The sequence below is a fragment of the Halichoeres trimaculatus genome, unplaced genomic scaffold (assembly GCF_033239565.1).
Source record: "Halichoeres trimaculatus isolate MK-OKI-2021-1 unplaced genomic scaffold, fHalTri1.1 fHalTri1_scaffold_8, whole genome shotgun sequence".
NCBI lineage: Eukaryota > Metazoa > Chordata > Actinopteri > Labriformes > Labridae > Halichoeres > Halichoeres trimaculatus.
Window position 1 is genome coordinate 18,569,358 of NW_027437186.1, and position 27,181 is coordinate 18,596,538.

At 41.0% G+C, this 27,181-nt stretch overlaps 1 protein-coding gene across 3 annotated transcripts in view; it reads left to right on the top strand.

Moving 5' to 3' along the window:
* slc8a1b (solute carrier family 8 member 1b) overlaps positions 1-27,181 on the top strand; it is a 162,282-nt gene that overhangs the window by 18,840 nt on the left and 116,261 nt on the right. For all 3 annotated transcript variants that reach the window (XM_074676033.1, XM_074676032.1, XM_074676034.1), the window contains exon 4: positions 710-1,500. In XM_074676033.1, the coding sequence (XP_074532134.1) occupies positions 710-1,500 (791 nt within the window). The remainder of the gene's footprint in view (positions 1-709; positions 1,501-27,181) is intronic.

A 27,181-nucleotide genomic window follows, 5' to 3' on the forward strand; every position in this document is an offset into this window, starting at 1 on the left:
TACAGATCTCAAGCAGCCATTTGAAATAGACATTTTTTTAATCTAAGCCACAAAGGCTCCAAATCTCTTGTTTGGTTCTCCAACTTGAGAAAAGAATAATTTGATCATAATTTGCTAAAGGAGAGGGAAAATAGTAGGGACAAGAAAGTTATTAAGGCAGACCAAGGTAAAAAAAAAAAAAAAAGAATCCTTTGGATAAACTCAGGAATTAATTTCTTGGGGATCTCATTGCTTGTGCTGTGTCCCTTTTTGACCCAGTCCCAGTGAAAGAGGATTTTTTCCCTCTGAAATGACCAAGCTGTACAAGACCTCACAAACATCCAGATAATTGTTGGTACTGTCCTTAGTGGTACAAAATCACAGACACTGTTGATAGAAATGTCACTTCTGTTTCCCTGTTGACGTATTTTGAGATGACTCATTGCCAGAGCACTGATCCTAGAGCATTTCTAATGTTAGATTTATCCATCTCCAATCTCATTTATCCAGACAAGTGAGATTAAACTTGGGGATTCTGCCAAAAAAAAAAGTGTTTTCTCATTTAAGAACACAGGTTGAAAAAGGCAGACATTCTTCCCCAGAAAAGCAGATGCTACTGTGGTAGGCTGATTGTTGAACTCTGGCAGCATTTTCAAATGGTTACTATTCATGTCAACTATTTATGCTGGACAAAATGTTCACACTTGCCCGTAATGTGCTCTCTTACCAGGTGGAACAACTTATTGAGCTTGCCAACTACCAAGTACTGAGCCAGCAGCAGAAGAGCCGCGCCTTTTACCGATGCCAGGCCACTCGACTGATGACCGGTGCTGGCAACATCCTAAAGAAACATGCAGCTGATCAGGCTCGAAAGGCCGTTAGTATGCACGAGGTCCGCTCTGATGCCGGTGATAACGATCCCATCTCCAAGATCTACTTTGAGCCTGGCTCTTACCAGTGCCTCGAGAACTGTGGCACTGTGGCAGTTAATGTAGTGAGACGTGGCGGCGATCTGGGCAAAACTATTTCTGTGGAGTACCGCACTGAAGATGGCACAGCTAACGCAGGCTCGGACTACGAATTCACAGAGGGCGTGGTGGTTTTCAAGTCCGGTGAGACAATGAAGGAGATCCGCGTTGGGATCATTGATGATGACATCTTTGAAGAGGATGAGAACTTCTTGATTCACCTTTCCAATGTCAAGGTATTGTCATCAGAAGGGGAGGAGCCAGAGGAAGGTGAGTCAGCTAACCATGTGGACTCAGTGGCGTGCCTCGGCTTACCTGCCACAGCGACTGTGACCATCTTTGATGACGACCATGCCGGTATCTTTACCTTTGAGGAGCCTGTATGCCATGTGAGTGAGAGCGTTGGCACCATGGAAGTGAAGGTGCTGAGGACATCGGGCGCTCGCGGCTTGGTCAATTTGCCGTACAAGACAGTGGAGGGAACCGCACGAGGGGGTGGAGAGGACTTTGAGGACACTCACGGCATCCTGGAATTTCAGAACGACGAGATCTTGTGAGTTGATTGATCTATCTTGAATTCTAAATTAACGTAAATATTCACATGCCAAAATTTTGCAGTTTGACAGTCGTTGCCTTAAAGGTTTTCTTTATTATTGTTTGTGTCTGTTTGATGTTGCGAATGTTGCTGATGGTGTGTGAAGTGATGGTAAGAGTGTGATGTGGTGGTCACAATAAGCAGCGAGGTGGACTGCTTAATGGGGACTTAAAATGAATATTCCCCATCCCACTCTTGATGCTTTTTTACCTTGTTTCTATTCTCTACTTTGGCTTTTTCATTCACCTCTTTTATCTTCATCAGTCTCTTCGTTCCTCTTTGCTTTGGATTCTGTGCGCTGCTGTTTTAGTCTTCTGTGGGTTTTATTGATTTCAGTGCTCTGTATTGCTGTACAGTCAGCACAACAGGATTAGCTTGTGAGTTGCAGGAGCCAAGAACTGTGGAAACTGGGTTATTTTTGGATGGTTGATGTTCTTCATCCTAAGTAGATGCAATCTACGGCTGTGGAAATTGATTGAGAGATGTTTGAGTTTAAAGCACTTCAAAGAAAACCAGAGGAAGCTGGTTGCTCGCAACAATGCTTTCATTGAATAAGCAGTGGGGAAGCGGGACAATGCAAAGAGCGGACATCTGTCTTGACAAGTTAATTAGGATACACAAAGGGTTTTTTAAGAAGATGTCGTTTGCCCTTTTCTGGTGACTTTAAACTATGTGAGAACATCCCAGAGCAACCACTCAGGCAGCTGGCGAGAGGCTTCATCTGTTGTCTTTCCTGTGTGAAAAGAACTCGGGACTCCATTTAAGGATCCCTGCTGTTAAATGCCACAGTCACAATTCAAACTCTTCTTAGCCAAGTACATGAGCTGTATTATCTGATGGTGACTCATGGTGAGGTACATGATTGCTGTTTAACCACATTTCAGGACGCCTTGAACTACAGTAGTGATTTCCCTCACAGCCAGCCCCTGCTGTGCCCTTGATCCCAACCAGTTTGCAGCGTGGAGAATTAGCCCCAGCAAATCGGCCAAACTTTTGCACAATTCTAAGCTCTTTGGCCTGAAACCAAACCTGATTCAAAATCTGCTTCTGTTGCCGAAATCCTTTATTGTGAAAATTATTACTGTGAACGCACACTTGACCATGTTTCTTGCCATTCTCACTTGATCATTGCTCTAAAGTGTCTGGTAACGTGATACAGTGACTCAATGTTGACTCAGTAGCTGACTCAGATGTTGACTGTTGAATTTGAAGGGCCTGGCTCTAGATAATAGTGTCTGGAAGAATAAACTCCATTATTGCAAACTGCCTCAGCTTTATTGATGGTAAATTTAGGCTTCAAGGCATCAAAGTTGTGTTTTTTAATGACTGCAAAAGTTGCCTTTCTATTGAAAACCATGGATGCAAATCTGCTTTTCTTCTTTATTCATGATGTCGGAGTCAAGTTATTTATATTGTTCACAACCATTTTGGATCAGCAGTTCTTATTGTCTTTGAGATGATAGTTGAACATTGATTTATTGAGCCTTCTCTTTTCTGCATACCATCCAGTCAATACTCGGGTTGAATTGAATAATTGATCGTAAGCTTTTACCATGCAAACATGGAAAAATTGACTTTCACCTTTTTCATTTTTCATGACCCTGAATGTTTTAATGTTTTGGAATCATGTAACAACTAAAAAAAAAACCAAACACTCTCCAAATGTCAATTATTTTTCAGCATTCATTAAATCGCTTTTTCTACCAAACACCCTCATAGGTTGGCAAATTGATTCCTTTCTATAAAATCTTCAGAGGTGAGCTACCACTCTCTATTACTCCTGCACACATGGCAGAGTGGGTGGGTTTGCAAACCCACCACTAATCATTGTTTGCAGTCAAACTTTCTGATATACAGGCTGTGTGCCTGCTGGACTTGTAGCTGCAGTTAGACTTCCAATTACTTCACAGCTGTCACCAGTTGGCCTTCTCATTTCTTCGGCCATGTGTTGGGTTTTGGGAGTTGCCAGCGGTGGCAACTAGAACATCCGGACAATTGCCTGAATAGAGATAATTGGTTAAATAGTAAACCTATTGAAAAAAAAAAAACAGAACTCACTGTCCTTCTTCAATTTTTCAAGCCATTGCTTCTGAAGGACTGCTATTAGACCTGATGTACAGATTCATTTATTTAATGTTGGACTAACTTTTAGTTTTGACATTTAGCTGCTTTTGGATCTGCCCAAAGAGAAGAGACTTTCCACTCTTGTCCTGATGAAGTGAGATTTCTTAGTTTTCTTCTTGAAAAGCTTCATCCAGGTTGGGGGTTGCTGCTTCTGTGAGTGAGCTAGTTAAGATGTTCGATGTAATATGGCAACAGGAAATGAACCCGACTTTGTCAAAATATGGTGTGAGGATTAGCTGTAGAGTTCTTCTACCTTCGCTTGGAGGCAGATTTTTTTTTTTCCATGTGGACTGGTTTTGAAATGAATATCATTCATTTCAGTGTTCATTCGAGAATGTTGAAAACGAGAAACAAAGATTGCAATTACATGAAAGAAAGCCAGTTTCTATGATGACTGAATAAAAAAGAGGCTGTTTTGGTCAGATGTGAAGCAGCGCTGGCTTTTACATCCCTCAGCTAACTGCAAAGTTAGTGTAGCTTATTGCCCTTAAAACCAAGACTGAAGTGGCTTTTAATTACAGTGTGGACAGGTTAGATGATGGGCTTCTTCTGGCCATAGTGCTCTCTGTGTTAATGTTTTTCAGTATGTACTGTAATTCCTCATCCCACAGTTGGAGTATGATGATACAGGGCTCTCAAACTCATGGCCTGTGGGCCAAACAAGCAACACCAATTTATATGGCCCACTACTTGATATCAATACACAGTAGCTGTCTGATGTCGGTGCCAAGAAGGAAATATCCAATTTCTAAGTTGACCCTGAATGCAGCATAGTCACTGTGTGAACCCAGGTGGGGAAAAAGCAAACAATTGGCACGCTGCCAATGCCCTTAACACATTGTTTAATTAATGTGTCTCTTTCAAAGACCAAAAGAAAGGTTGATGTCAGGCGCAGAGTGTGTCAGACAAAGTTGGGGGATGATTATTTATGAGTTTAAAGGGAGTTACACCTGTCTTATTCAAAGAGAAAGTTGCTGTCTCCAAGGAGTTTAACCTCATGTAACACTTTGCAAAGTAACAGTTAGAAGATAGCTGCACAGCTAAAGGAAGAGCTGCCAATGCAGCAAAATGTAATCCAGAGAGCAAGAAAGGAGGAGCAAATCAAAGAAGAGGTTCAGACCTAGTGATGTCCATCTTCAAACTATACTAAGGGTTTTTAACTGTCACCTCCCTCAGAGCATTTGATGCCCAGCTGTCTGATAAAAAGCACTCTCTGGTGTCTGGCATCCCAGCAGGCATTCAGCAAGAAAATCAAAATATGACAGTAGAATAGATCATGTTAAGAAGTACAGCCGTTTGAACAATTGAGTGTTTTTGTTTTACTTATTTCCCTTTTTTGAGGTGGAACACCTGAAATGGTCCAATTGGGAGAAGATTGGATGTTCAGAGACCCTCAGGTAATTTGAGTTCCAAACCCCTGATATAAACTATGTTATGCCACTCTGACATACAAAATGTTACAGAGTGCTTTGACCTGATTGATCAGAGTGATTAACTAAAATTTTTATTGATTTAAGCTATAATTGAAAGCAAACCTTAAAAGTCAGCTGATTTTTTAAAAGATTAGATTAGGATATTTAACTTAATTTCTTTTCATGTTTTTTGATGTTTTAAATGATAAATATAGTCTTTTATCATCTTTCAGAGGCATACAGTGAGTTATGTACAGAAGAGCTGGACCGACTTCAGCCTCATGTTCCACATCTTAGATGAGATATAAGTTTTAAGTAGTAGACATCAACCTATAATCATCAATGGGGTTTTAACAGCTGCTAAGTATAACATATTCAAGTCTATACAACATTTAAAGTATTAACATTTATGCTTTTGTGATTATTCGAGAACCCCATGCTTTTGTCTTTTTGCAGCAACTTGTCCCAAGATGGAGTATTGTCCATTTCCATTGAAAATACTGGAGTATGTCATTTATAAGCAGCAGAGCCTCTGTATGTCCCTGCAGGGAAAAGCACTCGACATTTAGCTGCAAAAAATAGGAACTACAAAATACCTGATCTAAATAGGTCTGCCTCCAGGCTAAAGCTACCCTGATTCTGTTCCTCTGAGTTTAACTAAGAGGGAGGGACAGGTGTTGGGAGCCCACAGTGTGGTGAAACGAGGGTTAATGGAAGCTGTTACAGCAGCAGAGAAGGCAGAGAGTTATAGATTTGAAAAGAGAGAGCAGGGAGAAAGAGCAAAGTTTCAGACCTCTCAAAACTTTGAACTTTTCCTTATTTACAGCCCACTTTTTTCCCTTGTACTTTCTCTCATACCCCTACATTTATCTCTCTGTCCGTCTCTGAAAGCACCTTTGCAATTTGTCTCTGAAATTGTTTGCGAAGGCCTTTCTTGGTGTTCTTTGTGAGATGGAAAGGTGTATGCGTAGGAGAGACAGAGGGAGCGAGGCAGTAATAGAGAGGGCTCACAGACAACTCCACAGCACTCAGCGGTGTCAAATTATCTCTGTATCTGTCTTCAACGCAGTTTGTCACAGAAAACACCAGCTCGGTCCTACATGTTTGTGACTGCATGTGGGTGTCTTATCTGCTATCTACCTTGAGGTGTAATGCACCATTACAGATGGCAGGTTTTGACAAGCCTGTGAAACAATCCTTTTTTTATTATTTCAGGACTGTCTCAGTAACATCACTTCCAGTTTTACCTGCATTTGCATCAACTTAAACTACACTGTCATTTGTATTGTCATTTGAATTATTGCTAGTGCCACATGTCATGCTACTGCAAGGCATCTACTAACGATACTATTCACTTTCCTGTTCTTTTTGTTACACCTCTGGAATCACTGACACACTGAATACATATCAAATTTTGTTTCTTTGCATTTGACAAATACACTGATTTCATTGATGAAAAACAAAAGGGAAGAACATTTTCTAAACTTAAATCATTAACCTAATATGGGGGGGGGGGGTTAGCTTAGCCAGTTCCATCACTTATGATTGTAAAACATGTTATCATTTAGAGGAGGTGACAATGGCATCAACCCGTACTCTAAGACATGTCCTGTTTAGCTTACTTCTGCTCTTCTGTCCTTTTTCTGTCTGACAGTTAGGCCTCTGTGATCACCATCACTATAAAATCAATCACGCAAATCTTTGTCAGCATGGAAAACATGGCTCTCACCTTTCACTTCTAAACTTCGTCAGGCGGCGTGGTGTTGTCATAGAGACTTGGGCCCTCCTCACACGAGGACGGCCTCGTATCTTCTTGGCGTTGGCATCAAAACATGTATCGCTGTTCACACATCGTATTGTACATAGGTTTGAGCATTTACATGATAACGCAAAACTGTCGTCGGGTTCCCCGTCTGGTTCTGCTCCGAGGAGGATTCCACATTAACGAGTGCTCATGCACGCGTAACATGCTGCGTCTCTGCATGAGCACTTGTTGTTGTTGCTGCCGTAGCTGGTTTTGTTCATGCTCTCTGAGAAAATTTTGATATAATAGTCAAAGCAATATTTGTAGCTGCTGGAACAATATCAGAATCAGTCCGCCTGCCGCCATTGTTGTTGTTGTGTGTGACAATGTGGGTTGGGAGGGGTAGTAGGAGGGGTGCTATGAAGTCACTGTCTTTTCCGGACTTATCTGTTTATACCAAATACGGCATGAAGACGAGTACGCAGATATCCACCTGCAGACCTGTTTTAAAAAAAGATGTGAAGTTATGGACAAATACGCGTCTTTGTGTGTCAATATCACCAGATCAATAGTTTATTTTACTGGAGTCGTAGAAATTCGTACTCATGTAAAGCCTAACTTGGACATGCCGTTAATCAATCTGGTCATGCTCGACCCGATAAGGAAACTAAGAAGTAGCATTTTGAAATAACCTGTAACCTGTAATATTGTCACTGGTAATCTCAATTCAAAGTGTGGATTACAATCAGACATATATCTAGAAGGGGCTTTTGCAAAATCACTTAGAAACTCCTCACAGCCCCTGTAATACATGATTTGTTTTAAGGGCTAATGACACAAAGCTAGTGGTTCAAAAGTGTTCAGTTTTAATGAAATACAAGCTGCCAGAACCAAAGGAATTCATCATGCCAAGGGCAAAACTTAAATGTTTATAGCTGTAAATGGTAGGATAAATTACAGTTAAATAGTTTTTCTCTGAAAAATGCCTGCAAAAAAAATCTGCAACACAAAAGGCACCTATACACCTCTAAAGCCTATTTTGTAATCCTAAAATACAATTGGTGTAAAATGACAGTAGAACAAAATAAAAACATTTTCCTTTGAAGAAACATTTTGAAGACAGTGAAGGGCTACAACAATTCATCATCACACCTGTCACATGATGGGCACCTCTATCCAGAGCACCCTAAGTGGCTCTATTTTTATTTCAGATAGTCCTGATGGAATAACCAGACTACTTACTACAAAATAGGTCACCAATTCAAATTTTCCTCTCCAAAGATGTTGCACTGGAAGTATATCTTTAGAATGAGGACAGGACAGCCAGGTTGGACATGTCTGTTTTCATGTCTGGTAGTTAAATGCACAGAGAGCACACCGTTTGCTTCATTTGTTATCAATGAAGCTGGGGCAACAAGCCTTTGTTTTACACATGCAGACACATTATGGTCAAAAGAGTCAAGAAAACAGAGTATGCAGGTGGATGCACACACATGTTTCCGTAAAGCTTGGGTTCAGCTTTTGACCCGGAAGCATTAAATACGCACACACAGGCGCACACACACAGGTGCACACACACACACACACACACACACACACACACACACACACACACACACACACACACACACACACACACACACACACACACACACACACACACACACACACACACACCAACATGAAGCAGACTGGGACTTCACACTTCAGTAGTCAGCACAGATTGGCCTCTAGAAATGTCCATTGGAAGCTATGGGACTGTGCGTCATGTGTATATGGTGTATATACAATCAGACCTACTCTAGACATGTGAATGTGTCGGTATGTGCTTTGAATATTTGCCAATATTCTAAAGATAGAGGATTTAATTCGAAGAGGATTTTGATTTGTTACATCTCTGAAATCGGGTTATTTGTTTGGGAGGCTCATTTTAATCAGGCTTCATGCTTATGATTTCCTAAGGAATCCCAGAAGAGCTCACATTTACTATGGTTGAGTTGAGGAAATTAACTCCACTTTCAAAGGGCTTGCTTTACACTTTCATTTCAGCTTTTCATGCTGCTAGATAAAGTAAACGTTATAGATTAACTGCTAATGAAGAAACAAAAAATACTCTTTGACAGAAATATTTTCTGCTTTCTTTTTGGCCCATGGTCCTTCTGCTAACACCAGCTTTTTATTCTGCCAGTCAAATATGCATTTTATTTATTGGATTGCTGTAACTAAGTATACAATTTATATTTTATGCACATCAGATAATCAGTAACATTTACTGTGGAGTAAGAACCCAAAGATTTTTAGCAGTTGATTTTCATATTCCCATCATTTTGGACCAGATATACCACAACATCACAATTCAGCTAACTGAAATTCAGTTATTACATTTGGTTTAAATGTGCCACCCTAAGATGGTCAGTGGCCCCATAAAGCCACTAGGGGTGGGAGGTAAAATTGATGTCAAGAATAATTCTTAAAAACTGACTCACATGTGATGAGCATTTTTTCAGAAAATATGGCTTCTGATTTAGTCTGTAGACATAGAATAGAATAGAACCTTATTGTCATTGTAACAAGTACAATGAAATTGAAGTCACAGCAGCAATCAAGAAAACAAAAGTAAGAAAGTGTATAGAAAGTGCAAAAAGGTCCATAAGAAAATAGGTGATGACAGCTTGTCCATCATTCTCCAGTTCAGCCAGCCTCCACCTCCACAGGGTCCAGGACTGAGCTTCTTCAGTCATGCTCCATCTCTGTCTCCTGTATCCTGTCTGCTCACAGCAGGTGAAGCTCTTCCAATGTGGTGTTGGTGTCTGATGTTAGCTCCGTTAGCCATGTTTGTGAATAGCATGATGCTGCTCTGCCCTCTGGTATTCCCTCTGTTGCTGGGTTAGCACAGCTAGCTTGTCCATCTTATTGGAGATAGATCTTACGTTCCCACTAACGATGGATGGAAGGACAGGTCCATGTCGTCACTTCTTAGCTCACACCTGAGAACCAGCACTGCGTCCTCACCTCCTTCTCCTCACCTTGTGGGAAGACATCAGGTCTTACACCAGTTAGCATTGACATGCTACAGGCTGCTAACAGCTGAGTTCACGTGTAAACAATGCAGCCATGGTTACATGTAGGATCTCCAGACAAACACAGGAGAAAAAGTAGTAAAAATATCACTGAAGCTACAAAAAGTTTGGTGTCTATGACCAACAAATGAGCCATACAAAGTAATGATCCACTCCAAATTCAAGGATTACAAAAAAGAAACGGAAAAATTACAAGAAACGGACAACGAAGAGAGAACTGCTGCAAAAGGCAGCCATAGCCAACAGGGCGGCGCCTTCATCAGCATCAACATTCAACATTTTGACCTGGAATATGTCAATATTGTGATATCATGACCCAAGTATCGTTATACGACTTTGCTTGTTCAAATGAAACATGTTGCAAAGCTCAGTATGCTGCCAGTGTTGAAATTATTGTGTTATGGCAGTCTGTACCAGATGATGTACAAACCCAGACCTTCTTTTTTTAAATCATTGGTTACTGTTCCTTATAGAGTCAGGCCTGAACATGAATTAGTACGCAGAATGTGAAACTGGTTGATTTTCAAATAGAGACGTGTCCGATTCTGTCATCATTTCATTATGGGAACAGCGTCAGACATCCTGGAAGGCTTTCATCGTGTTGGACTTTGTTGTTTGCCTGAAAAGCTACAGAAATAGATGTGTGAAAAAGGAAAAAAGAGAGCTTGAGAGAGGAGTTGAAAACCTGCTCACTTTCTCACCTCGCCACAGCTGACTGACCGTGGCTGTGATGGCTGGACTAAAAAAGCTGTGGGTCAGTGGCATTACACGTCTGACATCACAGAGGTGTAGTGAAAGTGATTTCTAAAACTATTTGACAATCCAACCCAAGCAGAGGTAAATTTACACCTTAGAGTACCTTTGTACTCTATGAAAGCTGAAGATTTCAGTGTAAGTTTTGTTTTCATATTTTGTTGAAGTCTCTAAACAGACACTCAGCTGGAGCATTTCTGTCTGCATACATACATATTCACTCGAAATCCTCCTTCGCACTCTCATATCAGCAAAGCATTAGATGGTAATGAGCCTTTATGAGGTTGTAGGTCACACCAGCGCACACATACACACACTCCATCCTTCTGTGACAGCAGTATCATTAGCAAAAACACTGAATTCATTAGGCGAGGAAGATAACAAGTGTTGTGGGAGAGCCACATTTCTAATGGACAGATGATTAAAACTGTGTGAGTGGGTCTGTGCATGCAAGTGTGTTTTGCATTGATTTACATTTGATTTAATAAGTTCTTCTGTAGCTCCAAACAACGGAGCAAAGTGAGAAATTATATATGCTTGAGGCATCGTCTTCAATCACACACACAGACTTACACTAGGAGGTGTGAAGGTTGTGTTCTCATGTTACAAAGTACATGGAAATCACACCTCGCTTGGCAGGAAGCCCACACCTGTTTGTGTGTGTGTGTGTGTGTGTGTGTGTGTGTGTGTGTGTGTGTGTGTGTGTGTGTGTGTGTGTGTGTGTGTGTGTGTGTGTGTGTGTGTGTGTGTGTGTGCCTGCATGTATTACTGTGTATGTAATTGACTGAGACAAGATAATTGTTTCAGGATCCTGCTGACATGAATCAGTCGACATGTTTTTGTAATCTTGCCTCATTTCCTGCTACAGGTTTAGATGTTCTTTCTGAGGTTTGACTTAAAATCTTTTGATGAGCAACATGTTTTGTGGAAAAAGTGTGAGAAATGTCTTGGCATTTTCTCACCTCAGCTTTCATCTCTGACTAGGCTGCTGAGATTTTTTTTTTTCACCCCAGAGAGTGCAATCAATGTTTCTAAATCCCCTGTAAAAGACGTTGTCGTTGTTTTTTACCATCTACAACACAAAATTAGTGTTGTAGATGTAGCAAAACATTTTAATCCTCAATTTATACGTCCTTTTTTAATTTTCCAAGCACTGAAATGTATTGCATATTCTATTAGTTTATAATGTAGGGCTTAAAACATTAGCTTAAGCAGCCCTTAGGAGAAGGAGTTACGTTAAACAGGGGAAGGCATATAAAGAGACCAAGAGGAATAGAAGGGAGGGCAGGTCAACAGCTTGACAAATGAGCCTCAACCAGCTGCCTCCACAAAACACCATCGCCTTGACAACCACTGGGATGGAGAGAGAGATTTAGAAACAGGAAAGAGATGGTAAAAGACATGTGACTGTGGAAGAAGGGTTGAGAGCGAGGAATATGGAAGAGGAGAGAAATTCTTCAGCTAACAGACCAGATGGGAAGCGATGTTTTTGGTTATTTGTGCTTATTGCTGCCAGATGTGTGCTCTGATTATGCTAAATGTTTGTACTCACTGATTTTGATCTATCAGTGTGAACAAGAGGGCATGAGCCATTCTGCAGTAATGAAATTAGGATGCACATTGCTGCTGTAATGGTGGCTGATGCACCGTTTAAGTAATACCATGTGGCGTTTTGATATTTATCAGCATTTTCTGATGCAGTTTGTCTCGTTGTTTGAACAGATGGTCCAGGTTGAGTCAAATTCAAAGAGAAAAACATCACAGTGCTTCCCATAATCTTTGATGTGCAGGTGGTTTGTGGGAATAATAAGGCAAAAATACCACATCAACCATCAATAACTATCCCAAAGGTAACACTCACTGATTGCACTGACCGTGTCACAGCTTCTATTCATGATCGCCCATCCCTTTCAGCTGCTCAAAGAACGGATATCCTATTTAACAGCCACACCCATTTAGACTCAGTTTACAATTCCTCCACAGCAAGGGAATTTCATCCCCCTCCAAACAAGTACAAGCGGTTGAACCAGCTGAGAGAGGTGACTGTCTTTTATTTCCGCCATCTGACTGTCTTAGCTGTGGATTTCTGCTTTACTAAGGTGTACAGGGAGGAAGGTGGGATAGCAGAAAGAAAAGCAGTGGGTATAAATCTCTGGCAGCTCTACAAAAAGGAGGACAAAAGGCTGTTAGGTCTGCGTGTACTCGCACAAACATACGCTGCATGTCAGGGGCTGTCTCTGCAGTGAGGGCTCTCCTCGGGAAGAGCAAACAGATGCAGCTTTATCTCATATCAGAAGATGCTGGTCTTAAGGGATTATTCCTTAAAACAATGTGGAGTCTTCAAACTTCAGGGATTGAATCTTCTTTGTGTGAGGGTTCTGGACTAGATTTTGTGATTACTTTTTTAAGTTCAGTATCCAATCTCTCAGGGATTTCTTTTCTTATTTTATGTGGAACTGAAGAAGCCTTTTAATCACATAACTATTACTTAGAGAGGCCTACTTTGACTTCTTGCTATGAATTTCCTCAATTTTTTCTATGCAAAAAAAGCATCTCAGTTGTTATTTTCCTATGCCTGTTTTTGGAACAACATAAAGGGACATAGGCTGGATTCAAACCTGTGGCATATCTACATGTACAGCGTGGGTCTTTGCTCGGTGTTACATAAAGAAGGAGCGCTTTAATAAGAGCGCTGCTGTATTCCCCGGCCCGTCTGCCTGTCTGCCTTAAGTACTTTTAATGGATGACTATGAGCAGGCTAATACCATTATGCTGATGTTAATTTTTTGGCGAGTGGGGTCTGTGATATTGGAACTGAATCTCAGAGGGTTATTTATCCTCTCTGCTAGTCACAGATACACTGCAGAGGCAGGAAGACCACCAGATAATTCAAACTCCTGCCTTTCTCCACCTTTCCCTGTCTCCCTTTCTCTCTCTGTGTGTGTGTTAGTTTGAGTATGAAATTGGCAGGTCAAGAGAAACAGATGCATCATCATTGTTTATGCCCTGAATTATTTCAGTTGAGTGTGTTATAGTTCTGCATCCTGAAATGTGATACCTCTGTGTTTTCCCTGAAGACTCCAGTTTAGCTATGGGCTGTAGAGCCTGAGGCGCAGGTTGTGTTCTGTGCTCGGTTATTTTTGGACGTCCTTATGTGACATATGTTTGTGGTTTAACTTGTAATGGCCAGCAGGATAACTGAAATAAAGAGAGCACAGGCTCTGCCAGTTTACAGGCAGTCATTAGCTTGTTTAGCTAACATGCTGGCTTTTTCAGAATGATACTTTCTTGTTGGTTGTGTCTAGGTTTGGCTAAAGGTCCATTTCTCAAATGAAAATGTGTCCATCCTTTTTAAATGATGTTATCGTCACTTCTCACATACTTGCATGTGTCCTTTATGTTGGCATTGCAGTTAATCAATACATCCATCAGGGGGCAGCATGGAGTCAAACATTTTTGACAATTGCATAAAAGACAAAAATGGTGGCAGTGTTGTAGGAGGGGGTGGTCAGTGAGGCAGTTAAATACATTGTGTAAGTTAACCTTGTTTTTTTTTTTTTTATTCCTGTCTCACTTAAGCTTTGTATCAAGTAGTAACAGCAACACTGCCCCCACAGTTTCTAGCAGTTAGTGTTGTTTTTGGCGACCTGTTTTAATTTTAGTTTTAGTCTAGTCTTTGTGTCAAACTATTATTTTAGTTTTTATTAGTTTTAGTCACATTTATACTCCTTTTAGTCAAGTCAAGTTTCAGTTGACTAAAAGTCTGAGCATTTTAGTCTTATTGTAGTCAGAATTATCCATGATTATTTTAGTCTAGTTTTAGTCAATGAAAACCGATGACATTTTAGTCTAGTTTTAGTCAATGAAGATAGGACAGACCGCTTATTAGTGACGTTGGGCTTATTTTCTAATGTTTATTTGCTTATTGGGGCTTTGCTCTCTGTATGATCCCGTCTGACTCTTTCCCAGCTCTCCATGACAACACGTTTAGGTTCGTTTCTCTACATGCGCTACTTCCACTTCGCTCATGCGCACTCCGCCCCTCCTCCTCCCCGCTGAGTGTTACCGCAGCAGTGTGAGCTTGAGAGTGATAAATGTCCTCTCTTTTCTAAAGTTAGGGGAGTTTTGACGCTAGTTTGTGACTCAGATCCTGAAAAACTGTCTGTAACAGAGAGTGAAGGAGACTCTCTAAATCACGTTATCAGACGCTAAACTGCGGGAGTTGTCAGTCTGTCCAAGCCGGAGATGCAGAACCTCCGTCAGCGCACAGCGCTCTGTAGGAGTGGAGATTTTTCCTCATCAATATTCCTCACGTATGAACTTAGTGATCTTTTCCCATAAAAGTATCCAACAACACAGCACCTCATGCTGTGAACTGAAGTTACAAATGAGCACTACCCCCTGGTGTTTAATTTCACCATGTGACAACCACAATAAAAACAACAATACGACGCGTCGACTATTAAAATTTGCATCAATAAATTTTTTTCGTCGTTGTCGACTAATCGTTGCAGCCCTAACGTATATTAGCAGAGTTTTTGTCTTGTAAACCACATTTAGTCCCGTTTTTATTCGTCAACAATATTACATTATAGCTATAGTTAATTGTAGTATTAGTCACATGACCACCATTCACGTCCCCTCTCCTCCCGTTTCCATCACGTGATAAAGGTTCGTTGACGTTGATATTTAGTCATAATTTTCGTTGACTAAAGCAACACTACTAGCAGTACTACTCCATTTAGTTTGTATCTGTTAGCTTCATGGAAACGTGCAGTAATACGGATGAAATGAACGCAGAGCAGGGACAGAAGGCTCCATCCATATCGGTGTGTAATGTTGAGCTAAATGGGCCTTAATTTCAGGCATGTTTGTTTAATATATATTTTGGGATAAATGCAGCGAGCAGCAGACAAACCAAGAAAATACAGCCACTTGTTAAGCTAACAGATGAACTACAGCTGTTAGCTTGCTAAGCTAACTCATAGGCTTCTTTAGTGTGTGGAAAATATAGCAAACATGGAAATATAGATCCAGCTTTCAGACAAAATATCTGGCTCCTAACACTTATCCAACGCACTTTAGCTTGAGTAGCAAATGGTACATGCTTATGAGACAAACTTTCTGTGTGTCTTTCTTTGTCACAAAGGATCATGTTAGGCCTTAGTTATTGTAATATGATCAAAAAATTTAGAAAAACTGCAGTTATGTCAGTCGTATGCCAAAGCAGACCTGTGAGCATTGCGTTTGTTTATTGTTTCACAGAGTGAGTAAAGCCAAATGTGACTCAGGAATAAAGGTTAGGAAAACCACCAGGACTTGGTAAATGTTTTCAACTTGCCAATTAACACCTGCCTCACGTGCAAAACATACTCACTTGTCTTGATCGTTTTTCTTTTCCTCCTTGTTTTTATCCCCTCAGCATGCCGTTCTATTAGCGCAGTGTTGCTGTGGGTAACCGTGGCAGTGGCTGGTGCAGTATGCGGTCAAACGCTGCCAGTTGTAGTAAAAGCTCAGACCATTTCACGCTCTGCTGGGCCTCTCTCTTTTACGCCGTCGTTCATTGTACTGCACTGACAGATCGAGCGAAGAGCAGAAAGGGGGAGTGAAGGAGGGAAAGATCAATGTATGTACAGAAAAAGTGGATGGATAAAGGGAAAGGGGTGCAGAACAGGGAAAGAGATGGAGAGAGATAGAGAAATGTGCAAGGAGAGCAGAGCATCGAACAAGAGACAAGAAAGAAAGGCAGTTACAGATACACTGAACTGAACCACAGCTACAATGTATTGTTCTGTATTTTATAAGACCAATCTGCGGTCTCCCTCTGATCCTTTCAACCCTTTTCTCCCTATACCACAACTTTCCCTGCCACTAACCCCCACCCTCCAGTCCTCTCTGCAGCTGTACATCTGTAGAATAAGTATAACACACTGATGTATCATGAGCAGCTAGTTATACGAACTGATTCATACCTTTTGAGACACCATGCTGTAATGGTTCTGCCGGTCTTGTTGTTTGCATAGGCTTATCATGCTAATGGCATAATAATGACAGTGTAAGGTAGACTTGCTTTTCATAAAAAAGCCTTTAACGGCAAAGTTGGGGGTCAGGGGTTAGTAAATCAACTGGTCTACTCACTATGAACAATATAAATGCTTCGATTCTGAGAAATATTTTAACATTTTTGGGCTTAATTTTGTTCCAACATATTTGTTCCCTGGAAGATTGAATTATAATGACTTTGATTCTTGCCTGAGTTAACCCCTACCCTGTAGTGCCACTACAAGTTCATACTTTAAAGTTTTATGGAGGCCTAAATCCACCACAGCTCAACTTATAAGACCTCAGATGATTCCTGTATGCCATGTCAAATGCCACATTACTGGATGCCAACATTGAATGATAAATAAGATTGCACACAGGTTAAAAGTGATGGATAACAAACCAAAAAGTAACAGTAAATGTCCAGTGGCACACACCGTGGCCTTCACACACCTCTTTCACATCTCTTAACTGTGTTTTGCTATTGTTTGTTTTATACACTTCATATCCTACCCTGCCCAGTCCTTTTCTCATCTGCATGGGAAAGAGGATGACTCAGTAACTCTGCTTTGTATTTCAAATTACTCACTGTTTCTCTCTTCCAGCTCCAACTCCTTCTCCTTTACCTCACTCTGTCCTTTCTTTCCGTTTTGATAAACAGAGACACAAGCTTGTAGTGAAGTACAACAGCACAAGCTCCAAACTAATCACACTTGAAGGCTGATTGGTTGGACTACTTGTTTGTATTTCTGCTCTTTGTATGTCTCAGTTGCTGTTTCTCATGGGGATTCTCAAAACATTTATCATCCATCTCTACTCTTCTTCCTCCTTTACTTCACCTTCCCTCCCTCAATGCAGCATTTAATGTTTACAACACGTTAACATAGCCAGCATAGCTTAGGCCTGCTAGCAACAAGGGGGACTTTTCCAAAAAAGGATGAGACTTAGTTTGGACTAATACTGGTACATATGTGGTGGATGATGTAAGAAGTCAAGTGTTTGGCAGCAGACTGGGTACACTTCTGTAGAGAGGGGTTTCTGTGGTTTTGTTTTGGAGCATGTGAGGGGAAAGAAAAAGATTGCAATAGCCTCTTGTTAGCTCTTATTAAGAGTAAGTACTAAGAAATTACATCAGAAAATAAGAAGATAAAAAAACAGGTTCAGTTTCGATTCATTCTTATGTCAGTATGGAAGTTTCTAGGACAGTGTTTCCATAGCATCAAAAAAAACAACATCCACAAATACAATAACAAAAACAATCAACTACAGCAAATGTAAGCAAGAGAATGTTTTCCTCTCTGAGATACTGATGACAACACCAACGTAAGGTGATACCTTTATTTTTCAAAGCATTTAAAACAACCTGTGTTTAAATTTTTTGTAGAACGTCGTACAGAAAACTCTTATTTCATAAATATGCCAACTTATTCCCACAAGAGAAGATTGAGAGGCTTACTATGCCCAGTGAGGCATATATGGAACCACTTTAACTTATCAGGCATTTCAACCTTCCTGAGTTAGAAGAAGAAACCAGGCAGAAGCATGAACACTATTGTCAAATAGAATAGAATAGAATAGAATAGAATAGAATAGAATAGAATAGAATAGAATAGAATGGAACTTTATTGTCATTGTAACAAGTACAATGAAATTGAAGTCACAGCAGCAATCAAGAAAACAAAAGTAAGAAAGTGTATAGAAAGTGCAAAAAGGTCCATAAGAAAATAGATGATGACAGCTTGTCCATCATTCTCCAGTTCAGCCAGTCTCCACCTCCACAGGGTCCAGGACTGAGCTTCTTCAGTCATGCTCCATCTCTGTTTCCTGGATCCTGTCTGCTCACAGCAGGTGAAGCTCTTCCAATGTGGCGTTGGTGTCTGATGTTGGCTCCTTTAGCCATGTCTGTGAATAGCATGATGCTACTCTGCCCTCTGGTATTTCCTCTGTTGCTGGGTTAGCATGGCTAGCTCGTCCATCTTATTGGAGATAGAGCTTACGTTCCCAATAACGATGGATGGAAGGACAGGTCCATGTTGTCACTTCTTAGCTCACACCTGAGAACCAGCACTGCGTCCTCACCTCCTTCTCCTCACCTTGTGGGGAGACATCAGGTCTTACACCAGTTAGCATTGACATGCTACAGGCTGCTAACAGCTGAGTTCACATGTAAACAATGCGGCCATGGTTACATGTAGGATCTCCAGACAAACACAGGAGAAAAAGTAGTAAAAATATCACTGAAGCCACAAAAAGTTTGGTGTCTTTGACCAACAAATGAGCCATACAAAGTAATGATCCACTCCAAATATAAAGATTATCAAAAAAGAGACGAAAAAAATTACAAGGAACAGACGAAGAAGAGAGAGCTGCTGCAAAAGGCAGCCATAGCCAACAGGTATATTATTCAATAATCATATTTATCAGAATATCATAATAACAATATATCATAATAATCATATTTATCATCGGCGCCTAGCCATATATAATAGGGGCTGATGATAAATGTGATGCCACTGGCCTGATTGTTGGATTAGAGGAGGAGTGGCTCCTTCACAAGGTCAGTTTTTTTAAATGAACTGAGACTATGTGGGCAGGCAAACAACAGCCTGTTTGTAAGGTGTGCTTTGAGTACTTTAGCACCCATGTGTCCAGCTGACATTAGAGCTTCACACACAAATTATAAAGAAGGTGAGGTGAATCAAGAAATTGTAGCTGGCTAATCTAGCTTTACTCCTGAGTACACAAAGTTGAGGAGAGAGAATCTCCTGGTGCCCATGCACTTTATGTTGAATGCAGTCTTTCTCTCTTTGCTCTTGTTGACCCTTGTAGTCTCCCATTTTCACACAGCCTGCTGAGGGAATATTCTACTAATGAGAGCAGCGGTGCTAATGAGCTACAGAATAGTGGAAAATGAGGCACAAAAATCTGCACATTCAAAACTAATAGACAACATAATGCGTGGAGCCATTAGTCTAACTAACAGTTTCAACTCAGTGACACAGAGCCTTTACTTTTGTAATGAATGAAACCTCGTCATTACAGTGTTATCTCTGTGAGGAGATGATCTCTTGTTTATCTGTTCAGTCTGACAACTGTTGAATGACTTTTTGATAAGTGAGCTCATATTGTGCTTTGAAATGAACTATTATTGAAATTGCCTTATGGAAATCTGATTTGTAAAAAGAGATCTGGTGCAGACTATGTACGGCATCAAACCCTTTCAAAATGAATACGAAATTTAGGATGGAGGAGTCACAAAGCTGATGTCCTGAGTATCTAATTTGTTTGAAAGTTGAAGGAAGCGTTTATAATATAACGTGTGCCATCCCTGAGAAATTTCCAGTTTTGCACCTCACAAACATTGCAGTCAGATTCCTTCAAAGGATGCCTTTGGACACATTCCTCTAAAGGGTTAAAAACATGTAATCCAGGTGTATAATTCAAAGGTGGTGCAGTGAACAGGCTGAACTTTGACAACCAAGTTAAACTGATTTGTGGTGCTTAGTGGCCCGAATAACTGCATTGGATTTGATTCAGGAGAGTGAGTCCTGCCTGGAGCGTTGCTGGGATGTATGTGTGATAGTAGCAGCACTTTGGAGTGACACGTATAAACTCACACTGCTCCTGCTCCTCCGATTGCTGCATTGCTTGCTGCATTGAGAGACACGAACAACAAGTGCAATGCTGGTAAGATGTGTTGCTGCTGGACAGTGATGAACACACAAACACACACTCTCTCTGTCTCTCTGTTACACACACACACACACACACACGCTCGCTGCAGCAGCTGCAGTGTAAGCTAATCTGCGCGGGCTCCAGTGTGCAGAATCCCTGGCTTACAGAGATCTGATACCGATTCATCTGTCTCCTTTTTTCATCTCTTTCTCTCCCTGTGTCTCTCTGTAGTGTTCAAAGCTGCAAATATATTACATCCACATGCTTCTCCCAATGAAACAGGCTGGTCAGGAGAATCCAGGCTCTGATCTCTGATTGATTTCACCTATTAAATCCACTTCAGTCATGAGCGGGGATTTAGATGAAGGGGAGGAGGCAGTTTAGAGATTTTAAAGCTGCAGGGAATTAGAATCTGGGATTTCTTTGTGCTACCTTTACAGAATTAAAACCCTGGTTTGCTGTTGGTTTATCCATCCCTTGCATTAGGGTCTACATGGTCTGTATTTGAGTAAGCCACTTACGGCTCAGCAGAAAGGTTGCTGTACTTTATCATGGACTGCAATTTTAAGCACCAATATTCTTCGACAGTGGAAAAGCCTTGTCATGCTTCAAGATTAAATTTCCACGTAATCTACGATGACTGGATGTTCCAGTTTGTCATGGACATGGTCTGGATTTAATGCTTAGTCACTGGCTCAGACAAGTGGTAAAATAAATGAATAAAAAAAGAAATAAATAAATGTGGATCTATCCTTTTTCCATCTCATGTCCTCTTTTAAATATGCAGCCTTTGTTGTAAATCTCACTTTCACTGTAATCAATAAGTGACATTAAAATTGTTTATTTATCAGTGCGTTGATCCAAGGAGCATGAAGTCTTACTGAGTCAACATGCACGTATTTTTCTCCCTCTGCATTTCCTAAAGGCATGTAGGTGCACAGGGCTTTTTTTTCCCAAAAAATTATAAGCAGTCATGCATGACTCAGGTTCCTCTCCTCTGTCACTGCACACAGCAGGACAATCTGGCTGCTGCAGGCGCCAAGCTCCCCGTCCCACAAAAAAAAGTGAAAGAAAAAAAGTCATGATGAACTGGATTTTAGCTTTATAGTTCACGTTTGAAGACTGAATTCAGCTGATTCGAAGTTTTAGCTTAACCCTCCTCCAGAACATGAAGCAAAGCTCTCAAAACTGTTTTAACTTATCAACAGTAAATGTATGTTTAGCAGTGCACCTTTTCAGAGACAGGACTAACGGCCAAAATCCACCAGATCTTTATCCCGTCTGTCTCCATTCTGTCACAGCTCTGAATCAGATATACTCGAATTCTAGTCAAAATGTAAACTTTAGCTGCACTCTGTTAGGTTTTTGTATGTGCAGGCAAACATATGGTTGATTTTCAGAGTAAACATGAAGTGTAGCCAGGTCTGGAGTCAAAAAGGTTTAAGAGGCTAACAGGGTCATCATAAATGAGGAGAGACTGATCACTTGGTGTGGGAAGCATGGGAAGTCCTTGATTATTTGACTCCAGCTGGCTGCAGGCTGTGTCCTGACAATGCAGCCGATGGGTGGGACAGATGAGGGAGCACAGAGCCAAACCCCAACAGAGTGCAGACAGATCAGGCACAGATCAGGTGGAAGTCTGCCGTAGTGTTTATCAACCTGTTGTATTTCATTATGTTTTCATCTTAAATTGAAAAAAGAAAAGGACAAACACAGTCTTTGCAAAATGATAAAATGCCTCCTATTCACGATACTTTTTGGCATAAGAGAGCATATACATGAATTAAATCAGCAAATAATTAATATTAGCAAAGGGAGATATGATTAGTGTTAACAGAAAGGGTAAAACAATACCTTTAGTCAAATGAACACACACACTTAAAGCCACCCCTGTGATCCTCAGTACCCCAGACTGACCTTTGTTATAGAGTCTGGCTCTGCCCCACATGCTTCAGTTTCAAATACAAACATACAGCCCTGTAAGTCATATCCAGCCATAACAAAGTGTATGCCAAAGAGAGAGAACATGAAGTGGAAACCTCACCCTCTAAGTAGTAGTATCAATCCCCCAGTGTACTAACCCTGTGTAGAAGTGTATTTGCAGTACAGCTGGCAGCTAGCTTAGCGTAGCATAAAGACCAGTAAGATAAGACAACAGCTCGGCACATTCAGCTCTAACTAACGTGTTGTATCTTTTTATTAGATACTCATGAAAATTAACTGGCCATAACATCATTTCTGCGAGTGGTTATTTATGAGACTATCATGTGGGCAGGAGTAGAAACGTAGCTTTCTCAAGTCTGTTCCCACTGCAAAAGCTTATATTCAGTTAAAATCTTCTTATGACAAGGTGCTAAACAGCACATCTAAGCTTGTACCTCTGCTCAGACTGAAACCCAAAGAGTGCATCCTTACACAGACACAAATAGTGATTGTAGCTATTGTGGCATTTTCAGACCTCCTGGCCAAAGCGCTCTGTGTCACATCTGTGTGTTGTGATGTGGTACTGACAGCGTTTTTCTGTCATTTCAGTTTGAAGACCGGCTTAGGGGTAACAACAAAGTGTACAAACCCTGTAGCTGAATTTGGTGTGCATATGTAAGTGAATGAAAAAAAGGAAAAGACTGACTGGAGCTAAGTTTAGCTTTTCTGACTTCAGCTTGAATTCTACTTATTCATCACGCCTCTTACAGAGGGTGGAAAAGTGAGAACTAGTAACATGTGCACGTGTGTGTTTTCAAGTATGCGTACAGGCTTTGTGTATGTATTTGAAGGTGCTCTATATGTATAATGCAAAGTGTGCGTGTGTGAATATTATGCAATGGATGAATTATACATAATTCTTAATGTCAGTTTTGGTCCTGTGGGATCTGACCCTACTGAGCTCTCCCGCGATCCCGGGAATAAGAGCTGGGAATACCCTCACAGCCTCAGCTAGTAGGAGATCCTGTAGGGGGATTTGGTGTGAGCCCTACCTCCATGTCCTCATACATCACTGAGCTGTCATAAGCCACCCGTGTGTGGTTGCCATAGGAGTTGAACCGGTGTTTAAGGCTGACAGCTTATCATTTGTCCTTTGTGTTATATGTGTGGTCGTACATCTATATCTCTAACCCTCAGCTGCTGGTAAAGAGCTGCTTCATTCTGACAAATTTGTCTAGTGTTCCTACGCTAAAGAGTGTGTGTTCTTTTTATTTCCTCTACCTCCTTGTGCTTCCTTTATGGAGAGGAAGCTGGGGGTGTCTTTAAGTTTGTTAAGGCCAATTGCAGCTCTTTAATGAGATGAATGATGACTGATGGCCACAGGATGCTTGAAGGTTAGCTCAAGGCAGCCCACCTGATTAAGAGGAATGAGCTCTTTCTCCTTCGAGGTTATGGTGAGGTTACCGATAACAAATAGACAAATCAATGAGGAGAGCAATGGATGCAGAGCTGCTGACACTCAATAATGTGGCTGACCAGTCAAAACCATTTGAATGGCTACTTTTTTTTTTTTGCATTGAAATAAAAAGAATTAAAAAAAAAAAAACACTCTTCTTCTCCTGAGGGTGGAAAACTCCCAAAATGGCAGCACAATCATAACCAAATCTCTCCATGGAAATGCAAGCTAATAAAATTCTTTCAGCGTTAGCTACTCCTAAGGCAGAACAACCAACCACACCTATTACATAATCATGGGAAACTCCAGGATCATTGGCTTCATTTGGAGCACAAATTGATTTTAAAGACGACATCCGACGACTTAAACTTCTTTAAGTGCTTCAAATGGAAGCTATGCACAGTTTCAATGGGAGTTTTTAAGATCCTCATAAATAAACTTTAAAGTAATACATGCCAGAAAAGAAGACAAGAAAGGCTAAAATATGTCCACTACAGTGGAAAGAGGCCAATGTAGGGAGAGGGAGAGAGGAAAATAAATCCACTCCTCCATCTATCACCAATGGCAGGTTGTCTATACGCTGGAGAACAGAGCTATCCCACAATGCCCTGGTGGCCCTGCTGCCTGTCTCCTTGGTGACAGGCCTCTCCAAGGCGAGCCATGATTGGATGAACGGTCTGTCAGGGAGGAAAAAGACCCCCTATGAGGGTCTGTGTGTGGAGATCTACGACTCACACACTGACAGTGAGGAACGCCCTTGTGCCTGCTTCAAACCTCATTCACAGACACACACGTACACACGTTTTTGTCACTTTTTAGGACCTCATGTTGACTTACAGTCTCTTCCTTGAAGACATGATGTTGTCATGCTGTGCCAAAGGTTAGCTTTCATTTAAACCCATCAAGTGTTTGAGCAGTGAATTAAAAGCTTCTTTTTCCCCATTAACGTTTTTTTTTTGCTCCTTCTTTTTGTCAGATCATAGCTTCAGTAAAGCACAGGGCTTAGAAATGATATTGGACAGCCCAGCGGTGCATGTAGGCTATCAGCTGATCCTTTTTCCAATGTAGCTCACTGACTCCCATGATGCAGCAGAGGACAAGAGAAGAGGAGAGAGAGAGAGCCCTCAGGCTCTCCTTCCCTATCTCTCTCTTTCACACTCTTACCCTCATTTTAACTTTCTCTCAGGGATACTTTAAGTCTTTCATCGCTATCAGCTCTTTCCATGTGATTTCTTGCACTATTTTTATAATCCTGTCACTTTTCACTGTAGTACTCAATGAAGATCATCAGGCCATGGCAGGTTCGAATGTATTTGATGTTTGATTGAGTCATATCTGTAGAAGATTGCCCTCATTTAACTGCAGACGTCACAACACCTTGTGTGTGTGACTCTCTTAGATCACACATAAGATACGGTGTTGACACAGGGCTCTATGCTCATCCTAAGAGGTACACATTAATGTCTTTTTGACATTAAATTAGGAGAGCAAATTACAACCAAGTGGCAACCTCCGGTCTAAGAATATAAGACAATGCTGAAGTGCTAAAAATCTGCTGAGTGTCCGCTTGTGGCTGGCTCTGGAATAACAGAAGTCACAAACACACCAAGCCAAAAAAAAAGCTGTTTCCAAAGCAGAAATTAACCTATTTACAACCTGGTTCAAAAAAACGTCTCCTGTCTGAATCATTAAGTTTAGATGTCACTATACAGGGGGTGATCTTTTCTAACTCGGCGGTTCAGAGGATATTAAGACCCCAAGCTTGCCCAATCAGAGAACACAGCAACAGCTCAGGTCACATGACCAACAGGCGCCTTACAGCTGTACGCAAAGCCCTTGCCACTGCCAATATGGCGGTGATAGCCGATATGCTTCATTTTCCGTTTCAGAAACAGACGGGTGATATCAGAGAGACTACGTCCATGTTTTATACAGTCTATGATTACAACACATTTTACACACACCATGATCAATTTACCGCCAATTCGCAATTGGTGAGCATGTTTTTGGACTGTGATGATGGTGAAGCATACATGTCATTCTAAACCAGACAACTTTCAGCTCTTTGATTTGGACTTGTGTGCGTGTAAAGACAGTATTAAAAGTCACAGACACTAAGGTTTGGGGTAGCCAAGGAAACAATCGGTGAGTGCTTGAGCGGCAAGCAACCGTAAAAAGTGACAAACTGTCCCTTTAGGACTGATATGTTGGCGTTTCTTGAATTTCTTTGCCAAGCAAACATGATGCTGTAACTTAGTGAGGCTTATTTTTAGAAACTGTTTCACATGAGCAGCTCTGCTTTCACCCTCTGTGCTGTAATTCTTAACCATGTCCAAATCTATTTGACCTACCACAGTTAGAGCCACAATTTGTCATTTTGAGACCCTAGAGATTAAGTCACTCTCGTGCCCATTTCAGGAGCCACCTGCGTCAAAGCACACCACGAATGAGCCTGCGCTTCTACTTCAAATAATCAGATCGCAAAGGAGCTTCATTCCTTTATCCTCCAAGGAAAATGTGACTCTCATGCAGTAGATTTTGTGATACTGAGCCAGTTGGAAGAAAAAAAAGGGGGTACATTTAAAATTCAACATTTTCTGCCTTTGATGCACATGAGAAGAGGTCTCTACTAATATGGGACACAGCTGCGGTTTAGCATTAAACCTTCTCTCCGTCAGCACTAACAGTTTATCTATGAGCTGCACATGGAAGGAGTCAGATATTACCTTGGGCTGTTGGTGAAAATTAAACAAGTCACGAAAAGGCCTTTGAAATCAAAACCAAGTGGGTGTAAAAGCCTTGATATTCAAAATCACTTTTCATACTGCACCCTTGGATATTTTATTTTTATCAAATATTCATGCGTCAGTTGGACTTCTGTCCCCCATGGATCCATGTTGGTGGTTGTGGGAGTCTTTGACATGTTGATTTTTCTATGTGTGCCAGTGTGTGTGTTCTGGCTGAAAACATTTTTTTTGGATTTGATCAAAACATGCCTGAAAAAGTCTGATTTGTTGGCACGGCTCTGCCAGCAAGTGGGAGTAAATGACAATCAATTCAAGCCACTGCATCAACGACAGCTAAAACAACCGACATGGTATGAAAACAGTGAATGAAGAGGGGGGGATAAGTGGTTGACAGCAGAGCATGTTCGGAAGGTCTACTGACAAAATCCAGCAGTGGAAAAACAGCAATGGAAAATAAAAGGACACCAATCTAAGCACTAAAAGAGAGTTCAGTGGACAATTACATTTACAGTGCACCTATATATAACAGCTTGTTCTGCATGTCATCCTCTTGAAACGACATAAGACAAACGGGAGTGAGAAAATAAATGCTATTCCCATAGCATAATTAAAAAATGTCTTATTTGCCAACCAACTGCAACAAAAATCATGCAATCTGTGTCTCTTTTCACAATGGCCTAGAT